At 44.6% G+C, this 19,262-nt stretch overlaps 1 protein-coding gene across 2 annotated transcripts in view; it reads left to right on the top strand.

Moving 5' to 3' along the window:
* The window catches only part of TMEM260 (transmembrane protein 260), a 65,118-nt gene extending 53,583 nt beyond the window's left edge, over window positions 1-11,535 (top strand). Inside the window, exons 13-17 of one of the 2 annotated variants that reach the window (XR_013975284.1) lie at window positions 1,951-2,127; window positions 3,890-3,943; window positions 5,780-5,870; window positions 8,333-8,915; window positions 9,800-11,535. Coding sequence is in view for 1 of the 2 variants with exons in the window: in XM_080926862.1 (XP_080782988.1) it covers window positions 1,951-2,127; window positions 3,890-3,943; window positions 5,780-5,870; window positions 8,333-8,587 (577 nt within the window). In the remaining variant the exon portion in view is untranslated. Of the gene's footprint in view, window positions 1-1,950; window positions 2,128-3,889; window positions 3,944-5,779; window positions 5,871-8,332 lie in introns of both variants that reach the window. The other variant, XM_080926862.1, reaches the window with a different exon arrangement.
* The last annotated feature ends 7,727 nt before the right edge of the window (window positions 11,536-19,262 follow it).

Genomic DNA, 19,262 nt, shown 5'->3' with positions numbered 1-19,262 from the left:
ACGGATAATGGAGAGGTTGACTGTTATAGCTTAGAGCTCTTTAAGAGAAAGGAAGTAAGCAGATGTGCGTCTGGCAAAAATGGTCGCAGGCAAGGGCTGCCATCGAGCGCCCCGCTCTAGAGGTTGATACATTTGTATTAGATTGAGGCGTGGTGTGGGTGACCTGGTCAGTCTAGCTGTCCCACCCACAAGCTGTTCCTTTCCTTCTCCCTCCTGGCGTCTGACCTGGAGTTCAGGGCACAGCTAAAGGGTCTGATTCCTCATGGCCTCCTAGAAGCTGTGCTCATTAGATTACTATTCGGAAGGACGAAGATGAGAGCAAACCACAGCACACACCAGTACCCTTAAACGTTTTTGGTCTTTTTGTCCTTCGGCCAGTAAAACCAAGGACATTTTTGGCTTATTTTTGGCACCACATCCCTGGCTGACCAGCTTTTATCATTACTCAGCATCTGTCCAAATCCTAAAGAGTGTGGTTTGCACTTTGGTCCATCGTGTAAACCCCACTTGGAGCCAGAACTCCACAGCACAGTGAACTCATGGCTCAGTCACCCCAGTATTTTCCAGTTCCCTAGGGCCTACTTTCTTGGTACTTTAGACCAGAAAGCTTTCATCTTCTGCCTTACCCTCCCTCCCTTCCTCCCTCCCTTCCTTTCTTCCTTCTTTCCTTTCTTCTTGAGACTCTGTCTATATCAGGCATCAGACTGAGCTCATACTGCTCCTCAAACTCAGGATCTGGGGTTACTAACCAACCACAACTGCCACCACCACACTGATGCTAATAGCTGCAACTTCCGTATAGCTCCCATGCCTGAGGACGGAGAACCTCCCACCCCTAGCGATCCAGCCTCCGGACCCCTTCCTTACTTCTTAGGCTTGAAAACTGGGAGCTGCCTTGGTCCATCCCTCTAGTTTCAGCACTGGGGGAAGAGAGAGAATGGAGCCCTGCTGATTTGGATTTGGGTTCTTTCCCGGGCCTTCTCATCAAGGTCCTCAGATGGCTTCCTCCCAGTGTGTTTTCCCCAGAGTGACCTGTTCCACTGGAGGGTGAGCTGCATGCTAGGACACCAGGCAGATGAGAAGGCAGCAAGTTAAATAACTCCCACAAATCATAGAGGCAGAAAGGGGTGAGGGGGAAAGTAAGCTCTCCACTCCCATTGTCTCCTTTCAGTGTTACCCATGCCTTTTACTTTCTAATCATTCTCCAAATTCGGTGCTCCCTCCCTCCCTTCATTCCCTCCCTCCTTCCCTCCCACCCACCTTTTTTTTTTCTTTGAACTTAACAACCACAAATTGGAAGAGAGCTATTGTTTGAGCCATTTCTGTTTCTAACTTTTGTAGGCTCTAAGGTTCCTAACAGTCATTCAAATCTGATTAATTTAATTCCAGCCAGTATTTATTATGTGTTAACCTCGTGCTGTGTGGCATTCAAAGTTGATGCCGGGAGTCTATCCTCAGGATGCTTCTGGGCTTCTCAGAGAGACTTACAATTGCAAATAACAAGCATAGAAATGGGGGGAGAGGATGGAGTGGCTGTGTGCTGACCGTAGGTCTACCTGTAAAACTAGGATGCCAAGGAAGGCGGCTGTTGTGATGCAGCTCTCGCCAGCCTTCCTGCTGATAAGGTCCTGTCTTAGGGTGAGGGGCAGGGAGGCTTTTCTGTTTCCAGTTTGCCCCTTCCTCTAGTGTTTTGGTTTTCTTTTTTTTTTTTTCTTTTTCTTTTTCTTTCTTTTTTTTTTCTTTTTTTTTTTTTTTTTTTTTTCTTTTTTTGTTTTTGTTTTTGTTGTTGTTTTTGCAGTAAGTTTCATGTACTCTACCTAGGAAAGATGTAAATAAACCGACATATTCATAAATGGTGTGTATAACTAAGGCTTATGACCTCCAAAACGATCTTCCGTGAACTAAAGGAACGTAACACTTAGAATTGTATGCTTTTCTGGTTTTTTGTAGAAGAGAAACATTTGTTTGCATAGGAATTCATGAAGGTGACCCAACCTGGAAAAGGGACTATTCCCTGTGGCCGTGGGGATCTTGCGACAAGTTAGTGTCTTCACAGATTGTATTCAACCCAGAGAAGTGGATTGAACTCACAAGAGCCATCTATAACTGGACGGAGGAATATGGCAGGTATGAATAGCCACCATGTTTTCCTTAGATGCCAGTTCTGTATGTCTAAGAAGGGAAAGGGCTACATGCTCAGATACCCTTTATTGTTGTTTTGGGTTTTTGAGACAAATTTTTCACTGTGCAGGCTGACCTTGAACTCAGGATCCTCCCGCATCCGCCTCCCGAGTTCCTGGATTAAAGGCCTGACCCACCACACTTGGCTTTTAAGATGCCTCTTAACTTTTTGGCATTGTTTTTTAATCAGTCATTTTCTGCCCACAACAGATCCTAATGCATGAACAAAGGAGATGTTCTCTCTCTCTCTTCCTCCTGCCAAGGGAGTCCCAGGGAAGATGAGTGGGCTTCCTTAGAGTCTGATGAACAGCTCCTTCTGCTTTCAGGCCATGACGCCACATGGTCCAGCAGCCTGTACTTCATCACGCGGAGGGACTCAGTTGTGAGCTGTGGTTCAGGTTTGCAGGGCCCATGACACTGAAGTTGCCATGCTCTTGCTTCAGGAATACAAACCCGAGTTTAGCATGGGCTCAGCGGCAGCACTCTCCCAGCATGTGGTTAAAATGGGTTATTCAGTCTCCAGCACAAAAGTAGAAAGACAAACAGACAGTTTCTGTAAGGAAGGCTGAATCTGAGAACCTTTTCTGTGGTTGTCACCAACCTTGTTACATTGCTTAGGGCATTATTCATTTTTTCTTAAACATGTCTACATAAAGTTTGCCTTCACCTATGTGGAAAATACGTCCACTGAAACTCATTGTCCCTGTTATCTGACTTTTTAAATTATGTTATTGAGCCTGGGTAAGAGCCTGCACTGCTCCTGCAGAGGACCCAGCTTTGGTTCCCAGCCCGCATGTGCTTAAGTCTAGCTCCAGGGGATCCAATGTCTGCATCCAGCTTCTACAGCCACATGCATTCATTTGTGCATACCCACGCACACAATTACACAAATATTTTATGTTACTGGGTTATTTAGTATTAGATAACCTATTGTTTATAATTCAGGCGCAAGAAGAAAGATTGTATTAACAGGCACTGTGAAAGGTCTTGAGACAAGAGACAACATCACGTTGTATAACAGCATGAGCTTGGTAATTCACTTTGATTCATAAGAAAAGTTGGAAAATTACAACCAGCTGGCTGTGGTGGTACATGCCTAAAATCCCAGCACCCAGAGGGCAGAGTCAGAAGGATTGGGAGTTCAAGACTAACCTGATCTACACAGTAAGGCCTTTTCTCAAAAAAAAAAAAAAAATTTAAATTACGTTTTCTTCAGATAGTCATGAGGATTGTGTATGTGTATGTGTGTATATTTGTGTGTGTGTGTATATATAGTTCCTTATCACCATTCTCTCTAAACAGATACAGAAATTTTAATTACAAATTTCTTACTTTTTATTATGCATTTTTAATTATAAAACTTGGCCAGCAGTTGCTTGGCTGCAGTTGTCCGAGCAGCCCATGGCCAGCCAGGTTTATTGAAGCTTCTCCTCACACAGGCTCTTGGCTGTGTCCTAGTGAGTCCTGTGCCTCAGGAACAGCTGCCCAGTGCCTACAGCCTCTTCCCCTTTGTCCTCTGCCCCCTTGAGGCACCTACTAAATGCAAAGCTTTGGTGTGATTATTATCAGTACACCCAGAGCCAGCCTCTTCTAGTGACCTTAGAAGATTATAAAGCAGGCATTATGGGCTCATACTATAATGTAATCAACAGAAAAATACTGGGGTTTTTTGTTTGTTTGTTTGTTTGTTTGTTTTTTGTAACTACAGATTTGATCCATCTTCTTGGGAATCTGTGGCCAATGAGGAGATGTGGCAAGCAAGGTGAGCGATCTACGTTTTATTGTTTGCAGCCTGTTTTTAATATGGAAAAAAATAGCCCCACGGAACTTTTCATTCTGGGACTGTGGATGAGTGGAAATAAAAATAACTTCAGAGCAGCTATTTGGTTCAAGACATTGTATTACTATGTATGTGTAATTCGTCATAATATTAATGATCTTCATAATGAAGCTTTGTTGTCTCCATTTTATAAAAGAACAAGGCAGACGGATTTCCAAGGGCACTTAATGGCAGTGCTGGAGCCCAAAGCTCAGTGTAACCCTGAGGCGCTCCTGACTCCCGGGCTTCTCTTCTATAATTAGGCCACTTGTGCTGAAGCACTCAGCTAATACTTACTAGAAGCCAGAAGCCATGTGTGAATGTGACACAGTCCCTGCCCTCATGGAGCAGTTTGTCATAGTAGACTATATGAAAAGACATCACCCGCCCCTGTGACTGCTCAGAGAGGCAGGCTGTTCCAGATGGACCGCTGCTTAGAGGCACTGCTGCTTTTCTTGGTCCCTGTCATTATTTTTAAATAGTCAATAGGGGCCTGCAAGATGGCTTGGAGGGTAAAGGCGCTTGCTGCCAAGTCCAGTGACTTGAGCCTGATCCTTGTAAGCCACAGGTTGGAATGAGAACCAACTTCTATAAACTGTCCTCTGATTACCATATTCAAGGTATGGCTTGCAGGATCACACATATGCAAAATAAATAAATGTAAAAAAATTAAAATTTGGCAGACTTTGGCCAAAACATTAATACAAAAGTCCCAGGCAATATAGAATGGGGTCTCATGCATATAGAGTTCTTCCTTCTGCAAAAATAGATTGATGCCCAATCTGTGCCAGAGATTATGTTTTGAGACTAGAGTTAGGGTATAAAGCATTTATATATGTGTAAAGATTTATTAAGAATTACCAAAAAGTATAGCTCCTTGGGCCAGCAAGATGGCTCAATAGATAAAGGCACACTTGCCTCCAAGTATGCCAGCCTAAGTTCAGTCCTCACTGTACACACGGTAGAAAGAGAAAACCGATTCCTGCAAGTTGTCCTTTGACCTCTACATTGTAGTCCCCCACACACCACATACACCATAAATAAATAAATAAGTAAATAAATAAATGAATAAATAAATAAATAAATAAATAAAATGTAATCAAAATCTTTTTCAAGAAAGAAGCATAACTCCAATCTAAAGGTTACAAAGTAGCTGTAGTGTAGTTTGTATCAGAGGGCTTTTGAAAAAGTTAGAACAGGGCATAAAGCTGCCAGTCTAGTTACAGAGGCAAGTACTCGCACTGAAGATCTGATCGAAGATACTCTGCACAACTGTTTGTTGTGGTTGAATCTGGGAAAGCTGAAAGACAGCACAAAAGAGAAGAGAGGGAGCATTATCTGGACGGGCGCCATTTTAATCGGTGCGTGGAACCCAGTTTGGATGTGCGGGTCTCAGAATGTCCAGCCACTGTTTTGATGAACTGACTGCTTGTGGCATGAGCTTCGGGGACGGGCACCTGCAGGGTTGTACTAGAAAGCCCAGCGACACTCCCTGTCTCTGACTGCTCCTCCATTACAACGATGGGCACCTGCCGGGAGCCACACAGTGACAACATGAACCTTTTCCCAAAAGCTTTAGTGTTGAGTGTGAGCCCCTCTGCACCTCTGAGGGCTTTGGCGGTGGCCACGAGAGCTGTGAGGGAGAATGCTGCTGTGTCTTTGGGGAGCCCTTTGGGTTCCTATTCCCATGATCATGAGTGAATGAAGAGTGCACAAAAAAGAATGTGTCCGTTCCCCCATCTTGATGATTGTAATGAGGGTTCTTCCCCCGTCCCTCAGGATGAAGACTCCATTCTTCATCTTCAGCCTGGCCGAGTCTGCCGCAGTTCCTGCGGGCGTGAAAGCACAGCTCTACACTCACGCGTATAAAGTACATTTCTGGGAGGCGGGGGTGGCTGGGGTGGAGGCAGGGCGTGCGGCGGAACTGTTGCCCTCTCACGTCCAGGCTGTTGTGAGCACATGTGGGGAATGTCCAGTTGTGTCATAAACAATGTGAAACTAAAGGGTCCTGGTGAATAGAATGACACCCTCACACCACAGTGCCTGGGCCACTGCCTTCTGTGACAGAGGTCACAGTGTGCGTGTGGTTGAGTTAAAGGACTTGAGGTTTGCTTCACTGTGATCAAAGGGGCCTCACAAAAGGGAAACCAGGAGAGATTTGCCAACGGTATCCACTAGCCATGGGCATGAGGGAGTTACAGGTGCGGAAGCTAGAAAGAGACGGGAAAGATTCTCCAGAGCTCCAGAAGCCTCTTATCTCAAGCGCAGGACAATAAACCTTTGTGATTTTTAGCCAAAGTGTCTGCCATGTCACCCTCAGGCCAACCTGATATTGGGTACACATGAAATTATAGGCCATGGCTGGCGAAGGAGTCCTGAGGACGGATAAGCGACAGAAAGAGTGTGTCTCCTAACTAGCCTTGGGCGGCCCATCACACCTTCAGAAGACACCCCTACACGCTCCTCAGGAAAGGCTCACAGAGGAGAGGCTTGTGGTAGCACATTTGACAGAGCTCTGGTTCCCTGTGGCTTTTAGAACTGACCTAAGTTTGTCTGGTAGACCGGCACTGGCACTACTAAGAAGTCAGCCAGCCTGCCAGGTAGAAGGTAAGGGCCCGTGTACACCGAGCATAGCCCTGGGCATGTGAGTAGCCACGTTGCCTCTTCCTGGGCTGCCATGGTTCTACTCAGCTAGTGTAAAGCTTGCTGCATAGTGTCCAGTCAGCATGACTCCTCCACTCCCCACTCACAGCAGTTGAACACCTACTCAACGCTGCACAGTGCATTAGAAACAGTCTTGCCCGCTGTCAACAAAGGCAGCAGGTTCAGAAAGGATGTCGAGCATGACCCACCCCTCGCTCACAGATGTTCATGTGGGACCCAGGGAGCTGAGCCTGTGTGCTCGGAAGAGGTGTCATGCTGGGGAAGCAGGGAGGGTGGTCCGTAAGGAGGTAACTACTGGGCAAAGGCAGAGTCCTCCAGGGTACCCCACTCAAGAACGGAAAGGCATTCAGCTTTTAAAGGCAGCCTGTAGAATTCTGTCTAGAAGCTAAGAAGAGGGTCAGAGTCTAGGCCACTCCAGCCTAAATGTCAACTGTGAGTCATCTGTGTACAGGAATAAAGGAAACTATTCTGAAAGCAGCCTGGAGACTGACGGGTTAGTAAATCTCCAAAGGGCGGTCACAGGCTGTGGAGTTCTTGACAAGGGCACTGCCATACAGTAGGCATTTATCGGGCTGCTTTGGAGGAGATAAGGAAGAAGATGATCTAATTGGTCCATTTCAACTACATGATATTGTGAACACAGCCCTAATTAAAAGACCAGTGCTCTGGTCTATCTGAGAGTGTACTGAACACTCCTGGTTACCTAGTGCTAACCTGACAGTGAAACTTCCGAGGAAGGAGGCCTCTTGTTTCACTTTGCAGACTAGTCTCCACTTAGCCCCCTTGTTAAATATTGATGCATTCCCTCTGGAAAATTCAATATCAGAAATTCTAGACCACTGATGGGATGGCTCAGCTGCCAAACCTGATGACCCGGAGTATGATCCTCAGAAACTAACTCCACAGTGGAAAGATAGAGCTAACTCCCATGTGTGCCCCGTGGTGCTTGTATGCCCGGGTGGGTGCATGAACACACACAATTGCTTTTAATTTATTTATTCTACTTCTACTGCCTCTGCAGTGGGGAACTCCACAGTTCGGAGTTTCTATGGGCACGGCTATTAAGGTGGTAAATTGTAGGTGCTGTGGAGATTTTCAGAATTGCCCTTTTAGGGAATCTCTCTTGATTCTGTTGTGCCCCATACACTTGATAACAATGGAGTTATTTGGAATGTATTGTTGCTAATACTACTATTGTTTCACGTGGAGAGACATCCACGCAAATAATTTGAAACAGAAGTTCAGTTCTGCCAAGTTCTACTTTCTACACTATCTACTAAAAAAGCTGCCTCCCCACCTCCCCCAGCAGCTACATTTAGAGGTTTAGCCACTCGGCCTGTTGAGTATTTACTCAAGCTAGAGCTAAACCCTTTCCCAGAACATCTTCCTACAGGAAGAGCATTTTGTCCTGACTCGGGGTGTCTGGGGTCCTGCAGCATCAGAAGCCCCAGAAGCAGTTTCAGATTCAGCACATTCGCCTCCTGCGAGTGTAGTAATTACGTAGCATCCCTGTATTTTCTGCACGGCCTGGAAATGATTAGATTCTTCCGGTAGGCTGCTTGGATGTTTTCTTTTTCCCTTGTGTTGTTAATTCTTCTCTGTTTTCTGGTTTTGAAATGAGGAAATCCACCAAGATAACGTGGAATGCCAACCTCTGCTGTCTTGTAGCTTTATAAGGAGATCGTGGACCTGGGAGAGCGGCACCCAGTAAATTGGCACAAGAACTACGCCATCGCCTGTGAGCGGATGCTCCGACTTCCGGGCGCCGGGGTAGACCCTGACGTCCTGCTGTCTGAAGCCATCAGACACTTCCATCTCTACACTCAGAAAGCACAAAACGACCCACAGCGAGCAGACATTATAGCTGCCCTCAAGCATCTAAAAAGAGAACTGCAAAGTCTAAGAAATACAAAACAGGCCTGAGGCAGCAACGTGTGGTAGCTCGGCTCACTGTTCTGCTTCCACAGTTTCTAAAGTTCAAGGGTTTTTCCTTCAAGTAAAGAAGCTGCACCAAAAAAATGGGGGAATCTCAGTACCTCCTGGATAAAAGAATCAAGCGCAGCAGAAGCATGGTAACGGCTGAAGTGTAGGCCATATGCAAAGTCCTGTTTATCTCATGTGGTCAAGTTGGCATATCCGAGAGAAGCCTCCAGAAACACCCGCAGGCCTCTCAGAGCCAACTGTAGGTTCTAGATGAGAAGGAACTGTCTTGCAGACCTGAAACATTGGCCGGGATTATTGGGATCCAAAGGTAAATGTTTAAGAAATACTCACTGCAGACCAAAGTCATTTTCTACTTCCCATAAGATAGTTTCTAAAAACCAATTCTTGTTATGTATTTCATTACGATTCCTTTTTTCTTTGTTAACCATAATTATTTTAGTCTTAAACGTTATACTATATACCAAGTATCTGATTTTTTTTTTTTAACCGTGAGTTTTATCATCTTTGTTCTGCAGCCCCTGAGAAGAAAAGTTAATTTCACGTTCTCTCATTTCTGTTGCAGAAATGGGCACACTAACAGGGCATTTTTTTTATGTCCTTTCTTAATCTCATATCCATGCTGTCCTCCTTGGATTCACAGATCTAGACCAGTCGTTAGTAAGTAGCTGCCCAGATGAACAAAGGGGCAGTGAATGAATGAGGGTAGAGGGGGCGCGAGGAAGTCGTTGGGTAAATTCATGTCTGTTTCGGGCATCTTTCATACACATTACTACAGAGAGCATAGCACGAAGTGCAAATAATAATAGCTCTTTATTTTATTATGACAGTTAATTAATAGCAACCTGTTTTAATGAACAAAGTCACTCAGAGTCCTTCAGCACTTCCTAAGTAGAGGCCAGAATCTGTAGGGATTCTTTCCCCCTGATTGTATAGCTCCTAGACTCCGAGCACTATATAGGCCCCTGTATAGAAATGCTCACTAATGAAGAGGGAGGGCTAGAAGCTTGTCTGCATTCAAAGATCACTGGTGAGTCATTCAGCAAGAAAAGGCCCCTTACCAGGAATAGTCACAGTTCCGTGGCATTGTACTAGCAAAAGGGTCTGATCAAAGGTCTCCTGTGGAGCCTGCATGGCTTCCTTTCATACTACGGCCATAATTAAAACCACTAATTCTCTTTTAAAATGCTGCAGGATACCATGTAGGCATCTGTCTGGAGTGTCCTTTGTGATGTCATAAGCTGTTAAGGACCAGCGGCCGAGGGCTTTTGAGTGAAATGCCAGTCATGAAGGTGCCTCAAGACAAGGGCACCTCTAAAAGCCTGACAGGGCCTTGACTGCACAATTCGAGCTGAATTTGCCCCTTGTCAGCTGCCAGTAAATAAATCTCAAAGGGGGAAAAGCTGAAGTTTCATTACCTGATCCATGGGGCTTTGTTGGTTTTGGCATCACACAGGGGAAGCTCTTGCTCCTCCTTTCTCTGGATTTGAAGATGCCCATTGGAGCCTGCGGAGCCTGGACAGGGTTCAGAGCGGAACCTTTTGAAGAGTGTCAATAGTTGTAACAGTTCAGCTGTTAGGAAGACAAATACATGGAGGAGCTCATTAATCCGCTTTTGGCTCTCGGTGCCTTTTGCCCTTTTATCACAGCCTTATTAGGCTCCTGCTCATCTTGAACCAGGAAAAAAAAAAAACTGAATTGAAGTTGTTGAGTACTAATTGGCAAAGACTTTTAATCATGGGCCAAGAACTTTCACTGACTTGAAAGTAACTTCTCCACAGGGAAGAGCCAGAAACCTGGTTCACCTTAAAACAAAAGCCTGTTGGAGCTCAGTGTGGTGTGAGTTGGAGGAAGCATCGGTAAATTGTGTAAGGCTATCCACTCGAGAGAAATCATGGAAGATTATGACTTTAACTCTTCTAGGGGAGAAGGACAATAAAATGCAGACATTTCTTCAGAAAGCCTCTGCTGGTTCAGAACGATGGCCTGAATGTGTGTAGTGGCCACGCGTGTTCCTGAGCATCCTCCTGTGTGTGATCTCCGAGGACCCACACACAGTATTTATTAAAAGGAACATTTGCTATCTAGTCTCATGAGTGGCAACCATGGCCTCTTTGAGAACACCTTTTAAATGTGTATCAGCGTATAGGGGTGTCTGCTTCTGAGTGTGCTGTGCACGTGAGTGTTATTAGCACATGGCACATAGGTTATCTGATATGTGTACAGCAACGACTTTAGACCTCTTTGACAAAGCAATAATATGTATGGCTTGAGACAGATAAAATGGCCACCACCATCGGTAAAGAAAAATATTTCAAATGGAACTAGCATTTAAAGATGGTTAGCCTTGGCTAGCCTTCATTCCCATTCAAGAGTCCTTTCCTTTCTCCTGTGTGAAGCTAAAGTTGTTCTTCCCTGCTTGTTCTTCCTTTCCCTTGGCTGGAGCGTAACAGCAGAAAATCAGATAAAGGGCATCCTTCAGTCCAGCCCCCAGGGCTGTGGAGGGCATGAGGAGATGGTTTCTTATATAGGATTTGGCCAGCATCCTCCTCCATGTCCCCGGAGTGCCATGGCTTGGCAGATCTACAGGAACCCCACAAAGCCAACTTCTGCCTGGAGGTGAGCCTAAGGAGCAAGTGGAAGCCAACAGAACTGCCACTCTTCACACACTACAGTGCCCTGCTGCCTGGACCCTGAGGCCAGCCCACACCAGAGGGCACAGGACAAGGGCACTGTGGCTGTCAGATTCACTACCAAAGCACCGAGCCGGTCCAACCTCCCACCCTCCTCTGTGTCCTGATGTGGGAGCATGGGCATTTGAGAGCATGCGCAGTTCCAAGAGCTTATTCCCTCTTGTTTTTTAAAAGAACCTTTTAAAAAAAAGTATATGTTTTGTTCTTTTACTCAAATTGTAGCCAAAATAAAATTAATTATAATGTATTCAAAAAGTTGAAAGCTTACTGTAGAGTTTGTCAGTGTTACTTTGCACATATCCTCAGTGTTCTCTGATGAAGCCGTGATGTTTAGCCATTAAGAGATTTAATTAAAGCCACAGGGGGGGGGGGAGTTGGAGTTGGTCAAGTTATTATAATCTGCTGATAACTCGGTGTCATCAGATTAGGATATGAAGAATAGATTTTTTATATTTACATATTAAAAGTTAAACATTGTGACTCCTTAATCATACTTCCCATTAATATCCATCCCCAGTTAAAATGAGTGCTTTTAATATTCAGGGGAAAAAAAACACTTCAATTTCAAAGGTTAAGAAAACGAATCCTATTACAGTAAATCCTTTTGTTCTATTTCTGATATAATTTTACAAATGCACCATCATTGGGTAATGAGATTCTGAACTACTCAAGTGCTGTGACTAGGTAAAGGGGGTAATTTCGGACCCCTGAGAGACTCACACCGGTTTCCCTTATCCTCAAGTTCTGTTGTGGATGCAAAACCATTCTTAAGCTTGCCCGCCAAACAAGTGAGGTTTCCAAGGATGCTGGGAACATTGAAAGCCAAGCTCTTGGCGGAGCCCTGCAGAGCAAATAAGGAGCAGAGGCTTAGCTCTCACTCAATGAAGACGTCATTGCCAGACCTCTCCGGCCTGTTTGATTTGGATCAGAATGGGTGATGTCTTCCAAAGCCCAGAGAGCGGTGTAGTGGGCTTACCTGGTGTTAGGGAAGCACTCTGACCTGGATGTATCCTGAAAATGCTGTTGTTTTGTTTTTCAGCAGAAAAAGAAGTAACTTTACCGGCACAGCATGTGTTAGAAAGATTGCTCATGCTGTTAAAAATCAACACTGGTTGGTGGGAGGGGCAGGTAGAGGTTTCCCCACACCATTAATGCACAGCCAAGATTGTTGGCCCCTGAAGGGCAGCTTTCTGGCAGAACCAATGTGTTATGGGCTAAAAACCAACTCTCAATCATATAGATATTTTGAAGAGACTTAAAGTTTTCAGCTGCTGAGATGGCCTCATTGCAAGATAATGGTCAAAAGACCAGCATGTAGATCAGGCCTGCGCTGCTCCCCGGAGCTTAGCTTCAGCATCTATCACTGGCTCTTACACTAGGAAACGGTAAGTCATAAATTCAGTCATAAGTAAGTCATAGATGTTAAAAAACAACAGCAGCATCAAAACCAGAGACCTAAGCCCAAGCCGGGAGCTCATCCTCTCATGACTGCATTGTTTAGAGTTTGTCATGTCTGGTCTAAGTCTTATTAGAGGAAGAAAAGTACAGTAGACCAAACGTAATGCAGCCAAGCTCCCTCCACAGAGCTGCATCAAGCCCTGGAGTCAAGACTTTACATTAGTATATGCTGCATATTACAAACTAAAATCAGACACATTATGAATTTTGTTTTTTTTATCATTGTCACTATCATTTTAACATCGTCATCTATTGAGAAGTGGAGCCTTAAAGGGATTATTTTGTGAGGAAATACTTTAAAGTGGAAATTTTAAATTTCCTTTGCTAAATGAAATATTTCTTCCCTTGCATGGCTAGACCACTGGCAGTGACTTAACATTTGCAGTTGTGGCTTATCTGTGAAAGTGCTAAAAACTAAAGAGATCACACTGCTTGGGAAATCAGAGCAGAATTCTCTGCCCTGTGAATCACCCACTGCCCAGAACCTCACGTATCCCAAAAGACAAGGCCCCGTGACACTGATACACCAAGTCTCAAACCCCAAATCTGCAAGAGTGGAAATACTGAAGATTTTGAAGACCCAAATCATCTTACCACGTCATCCTTCGGGATCAGCTTTGAAGGTAAAAAGGAAGCAAGTATATGCAGACAAAGCACTCATACACAGAAAAGAAAATCCTTAGGAAATAATTTGCAGATAGAAAAACAGAAAGCTGAAGGCCAACGTAAGACAGCATGACTCGCTGGTGGAGAGGGCTTACACTCAGTGGTTCTTACGTAACTTGCTGAATTTTAAGTCAGAGCATATTCATTGTCCACGACTGGTCTTGACACCACCGCTTATCTTAGAAAACACTCACCTGTGCACTTAGCTGCCTTGGCCAGGACAGGCTCTCAGTATGTAAGGTGAAGTGGCTGTCAACTTAGTAAGAACCGGCCAGCTTTGTCCTATTGAACTAGAAGGGAAGCCTAAGAATGCATCTGAGCTAGCATGAGGGAGTGTTACTTTATAAAACTCGGTTTCCTTTGCATATATGCATATGTGTATGTATAACATACTTACTAAATGAGGCTATTAATATCTACATCTAAGAGTATGGATTGAATTGCAACATAGAATTCGCCTCCTGCAGAACATTGTAGTACACTTCTATAATCTCAGCATTCAGAAGCATAAGAATCATGAGTTTGAGGTTAGCCTTGGCTACAGCAAAGATACTGCCTTAAAAATAAGAATAAACTTTATTTCCTATTAAGGGCCATGGTAAAAATAAATGTTTCATAAATACTGGCTTTGGAAAAAGTAATTCCAAAATGACAAGTAGGGGACCCCGAGCACAAACTATCATATCTGTCCACAGAAGCCAGGGATGATGTAGGTCACGCCTGTAACCGCAGCACTTGGAAGGAGACAGGAGGATTACCAAGAATTGAAGAACAGCCCAGGCTATGCAGTTCCAGACCAGCCTACACTAGAGTGAGATCCTGTCTCAAACAACAACAACAGAAAAGGGGGTAGGTGTGTCTGACCCTAGCACTGGAGAAGCAGAGCCAGGTGGATGCCGAACTAGTGAAACTGGGGCGCTCCAGCTTCAGTAAGAGACTCTGTCTCAAAAAATAAGGTGAAAAGCAATCAAGAAACACATCTGTACCAACCTCTGGCTTACACACACACAAAGATCAAAGATAGTGTATGAAATCAAAATCACCTTATCACAGAAAATTTAGACCCATATATAAACATCTTCCTCTGGTCCAACCTCCCAGCATGTGATTTCTTTTTCCTTTCTGCTTTTAGCAGGACCAGATGTATCCCTGACTTTTCACTGGAAATTTCTCTGCCTTTTCTGGATTCAGGAATCTATCCAAGTTAAAGGGGTTCTGTATAAGAGTCACTTTTGAAATCGAAGGACTTAAAATATCCTAAATACACACCTAGAAGTTTGTACATGTTGGGGAGAGTGCATGCTCATGTGTATGCGAGCACACGTTTATGTATATGCATAGAAACTAGAGGTCTACCTCAAGTGCTGGTCCTCAGGAGCTGTCCACCTTGGCTTTTTTTTTCTTTTTTTTTAAGATTTATTTTATTTATGTGAGAACATTGTCACTGTCTTCAGACACACCAGAAGAGGACATCAGATCCCATTACAGATGGTTGTGAGCCAGCATGTGGTTGCTGGGAATCGAAATCAGGACCTCTGGAAGGGAAGTCAGTGCTCTTAACCACTGAGCCATCTCTCCAGCCCTGCATATCTTTTTTTTAAGTGAGCACCTATTCATCTACTCATTACAAATAATTTCCTTAATAAGCATTTCCTGAACTTCTAAAATGAAGTAGGCTTGAGTAGCAGCTTTCAGACAGGTTCTAAGCAGACAAGGACGCTAAACCCTAGGAAGTTGCCCTTTAAGGAGGAGGAAGGAAGTTAAAATGCAGGTATAAAAGGTACCTAAGGGTCCCATTACCTCTAACAAATCTTACTCAAGCATGGGACTCCAACACACCTTCTCATTGCTGGGAACACTGCGTAAGAAGTGGTTGCCGTTTCCTCTCAACAGTCACTGGTTTCCACCCACTGAGATGTCTGCAGGTGGTTCTCAGGTTATCCCGAGCCCTGCTGAATCCACAAAGGCTACACTAGCATGTTCCTTATGGTGCGTCACTATGTACACCCACACCTCGGTGCCTTGCCTTCTTTGGCTGCTTCTTGCCCTTCTGCTAATTTTAATGGTATCAGAACTTTACAAAACCAAAGTTGTCTCCCCACAGCAAAGAAGTGTTCCCAGTTCTCCATCTGCCGTGATCATAATAGAGAGAGCAATGAGAGGGCAGACAAGCGTGTCCCTGTCTCAGCTCATGCCTGGCTCTCTTTTGAGCTGCTCAGGTTCCTCCAAGCACCCTGATCTCAGGGAGCCTTGGCAGGTCCTGATTCCTTCACAGAGCACCAACAAAGAATCCTTGCTTCTGTAGATTTCTTACCCCGGATGTCCATTCACTAATTATGAGAAAACATTGCTCAAACAAGGGAGAGCCAATGGAAAACTGGGCGAGCTCTGTCCAGATGTCCCGGCATCATGAAAGATGAGAAGGAGCCGAGAAAGGTGTCCAGAGCTCAGAAGACTCAATAGACATAGCAGCAAAATGTCCACTGGTAAGATTAAAGCCTCTGAGTGGACCACAGCTGCCTGCGGATGTGTGTTTCTGTGGGGTCTCGTGGAACATCCACAAGGTGAAGCTGGGTAGACAGGTGCTTCCCAAATCATCTTTGTGACACTGTTGTAATTCAAGGACCATTCCAAAACAAAGAGATTTAAAAGATGCTTCTACATAGAAAGCCATTGTCCCCTGACTGTTTGTCATCTTTTCTTGACCGCTTTCAGGACTTGGGCAGAACAATAGAGAGGACAACGGTCTTGGCTAGTTTGGCACGCTAGTGATCAAAGAGTTAGGGTTCTTAATAACAAGTGCCACAGCCTGCTACCAGACAGGCCACTGGGGTAGGTGGCCTGCATTAGCCCTGGGCTCACCCTCCTTCCTTTTCTCCCTCTCTTCCTCCTTTCCTCCCTCCCTCCCAGTGGTCAATCAGGTGACCTGGGTGAGAAAGAAGCTTCTTGAGAAAGCCTGATGTTCTGTGTTCAGAGGTTGGGGGGTTCTGAGGAAGCCTCTGTGCCTAAGTGCCCCCCAAAGCCAGCAGACTCATACCTGACTCAAAGCCATCAGGATCCACTCTGAGATTAGTCCCCGAGTTCTGGATTCTTCTTCAGAGGGAAAAGGGAGTGGAGGTGCATCATCCTTAATACCCTAATTCTTCCAAAAGATGATTCAGACTTTTGTAGCTTCATTAGCATTTGCAGATAAAAATACATTTTAAGTGGCATTATGCTAAGTAATTATTCTTACAAGATGTGGAATTAAGTACATTTCCCTCAGCATGAAATCATTCCTGCCACGTACTGAGTTAGGTGACAGCTTAAAAAGAATTTGGACAGGGGTTGCCACGAAAGGAAGAAGCATTCTACATTCTGGAGTTGGCGGGGGAAACAAACCCAAAATATTCCACCAAAGGTAAAGTCCTTGTAGCAAAATTATTTTGGCTAGATGGAATATTAAACCTGCTACTATAAATTTCACGCCTTGCATTCCTAAAGCAGACGCAGAGAAATGATGCCAAAAGTTAATCAGAAATAATGCCGACCTTGCACGCTCTTTCCAGTAGGGGGCAGAACAGATAAGACTGTGTGCACTGGAGACTTCCCCAGACTGATAATAAGGCTTGTTTGTAATTGCTTCTGTAAAGATATGTAGCTGCATGCTTGAATGCTTATTTACATTTTGAGATGTGGTTGGGAATAGACACTTTCGATTTAGAACTTTGTTTCTGTCTCTAAGTACATGGGAGACTTTCAGCTGTCTCAAACATTGTATTTACCAATGCGTGATGTTCAATTGCCGGATTTAATTGTTACAGTACAGTGAATTACTCTATTATTTCTAACTATTTTTTTTTATCTGGAAAATTCAAACTTTCCAGGCTTTCGGGCAGGATAAAATGGCTCTGAGTATGTCAGCGTCTCAAGAGAGTACATTATTTTATTATTGGATCGAATTAACTTTACAGATGAAAATTTGAAGGAGAATTTGAAGGCTTAGAGATGAGAAATTTGGAGAAGAAAAGAATTATGTCTTCAGATTTCTGGAGGGGTTAGCGGGCAAGTCTTTCTGAAGGCTGGTGGAGCTAATTCCTGTAGTAGACCAGACCTGAAGACTGTCACAGACAGGCACTGAGTACTTTAGCAGGGCGTGAATCCTGGAGAACAAGAGACTTGCCAACACATTGATTATCCAGGGTTTACCCTCCTCTTGTAGCAGGCACAGATTTTTTTTCCTCTTTTTTTAAGATTTATGTGGGCTTTAAATTTACTTATTTATTGTATGCATGAAGTGTGTGGGCACACAAGCCACGGCATGTGCGTGGAGGTCAAAGACAACTTGGTGGCATCAGCTCTCTTCTTTCCCTTTCTGTGCGTTTCAGGAATCGAGTTCAGGTTGCCACCCTCACACTGCAGCTAGTGCCTGTCACCAGCCGAGCCACCCACAGGCCCTCTAAATGCACACCTCGGCAGCCTTAACGTTCCACAGCCTGGGAGGGGTTTTTGGCCCGTTCCACTTAGTTTAAAACACAAACATAGTCTCCTGCCTCAGAAGCAGAGAGCCACCCCTGAAGGGACAGCTACATGACATATATAAACAAACATCCTGCCGTAAGTGCTCTAATTGACTGCAAGGCAAAGCTGAAGAAAAACAGAATGTAATAAAACCTAACAGGCAAAAGCTAAAGACAAAAAAAAAAAAAAAAAAAAAAAAAAAAAAAAGAGTATAGGTCTCCTCCTGCCAAGAACTGGCTATTTCCTGAGTATCCGGTGGTGGGGAACAGGCAGCCACGAGCTACCCCGTCTGATCAAACCTTCTGAAAGCATCAATGTGATGGGCCTGGAATCCTGGCCGTCACCCCCTCAGCCCTTCCTCACACCCTAGAGCTCTGCAGTGCATCTTTGGAAGCCACCTCAGGAGCCTGAGACCTAAGAAGCATAGGTGGGAGCTGCCACAGAGCTGGCTTTCAGGCAAGGGAGGAGCACCTGAGTGTGACAGAGGTTCCACTTGTCCCTTTATGCCACTGGTTCTCAACCTGTGAGTTGTGACTACATTTCGGGGGTGAGGAGGGGTGTCGCACATCAGATATTTACATTGTGACTCATAACAGTAGGAAAATTACAGTTATAAAGTAGCAACAAAACAATCTTATAGTTCGGGGTCACTAGAACCCATTAAAGACTTGCAGCATTAGGAAGGCTGGGAACCAGCGCTCTGTGCTCTTCGTAGTTTTAAATTTTTTTTTTTTTTAAGATTTATTTATTTATTTTATGTAAGTATACTGTAGCTGTTTTCAGACACACCAGAAGAGGTCATCAGATCCCATTACAGATGGTTGTGAGCCACCATGTGGTTGCTGGGAGTTGAACTCAGGACCTCTGGAAGAGCAGTCAGTGCTCTTAACCACTGAGCCATCCCTCCAGCCCCGTAGTTTTAAATTTTGTACTGTGAATAGCTATTGTGAAATCTTCAAGGCAATGGAAGGATTGTTTGTTTGGTTCTTGGTTTTGTTTGTTTGTTTGTCTGTGTTTTGGTTTTTGTTTTTGAGAGAGAACAAAAGAAGGAAGTCTTCTCAGTCAGGGAAGAGCTTGCTTTTCGGACATGAAAATCTGACTTGAATTCCCTAGAACTTGAAAAAGGACAGTCTGAGCACGGTGGCACATGCCTGTGATCCCTGGAGAGGAGAGGCAGAGAGCAGCGGGCCCCTGGGTTGGCTAGCCATAGTGTACTCAGCAATTTCGGGACAGTCAGGAAACCTGTGTAAAGAGAAAAGACAGCCAGAGAAGGGACAGCGAAACTAGTCCTCTGGCAGCCACGGGCACGCTTCCTCTCGGACATACAGACACACACAGGA

Source organism: Micromys minutus (assembly GCF_963924665.1).
Source record: "Micromys minutus genome assembly, chromosome: 12".
In the NCBI taxonomy this organism is placed as follows: Eukaryota; Metazoa; Chordata; class Mammalia; order Rodentia; family Muridae; genus Micromys; species Micromys minutus.
The sequence above is the reverse complement of the archived record's forward strand: the minus strand, read 5'-3'. Positions and strand labels throughout refer to the sequence as shown.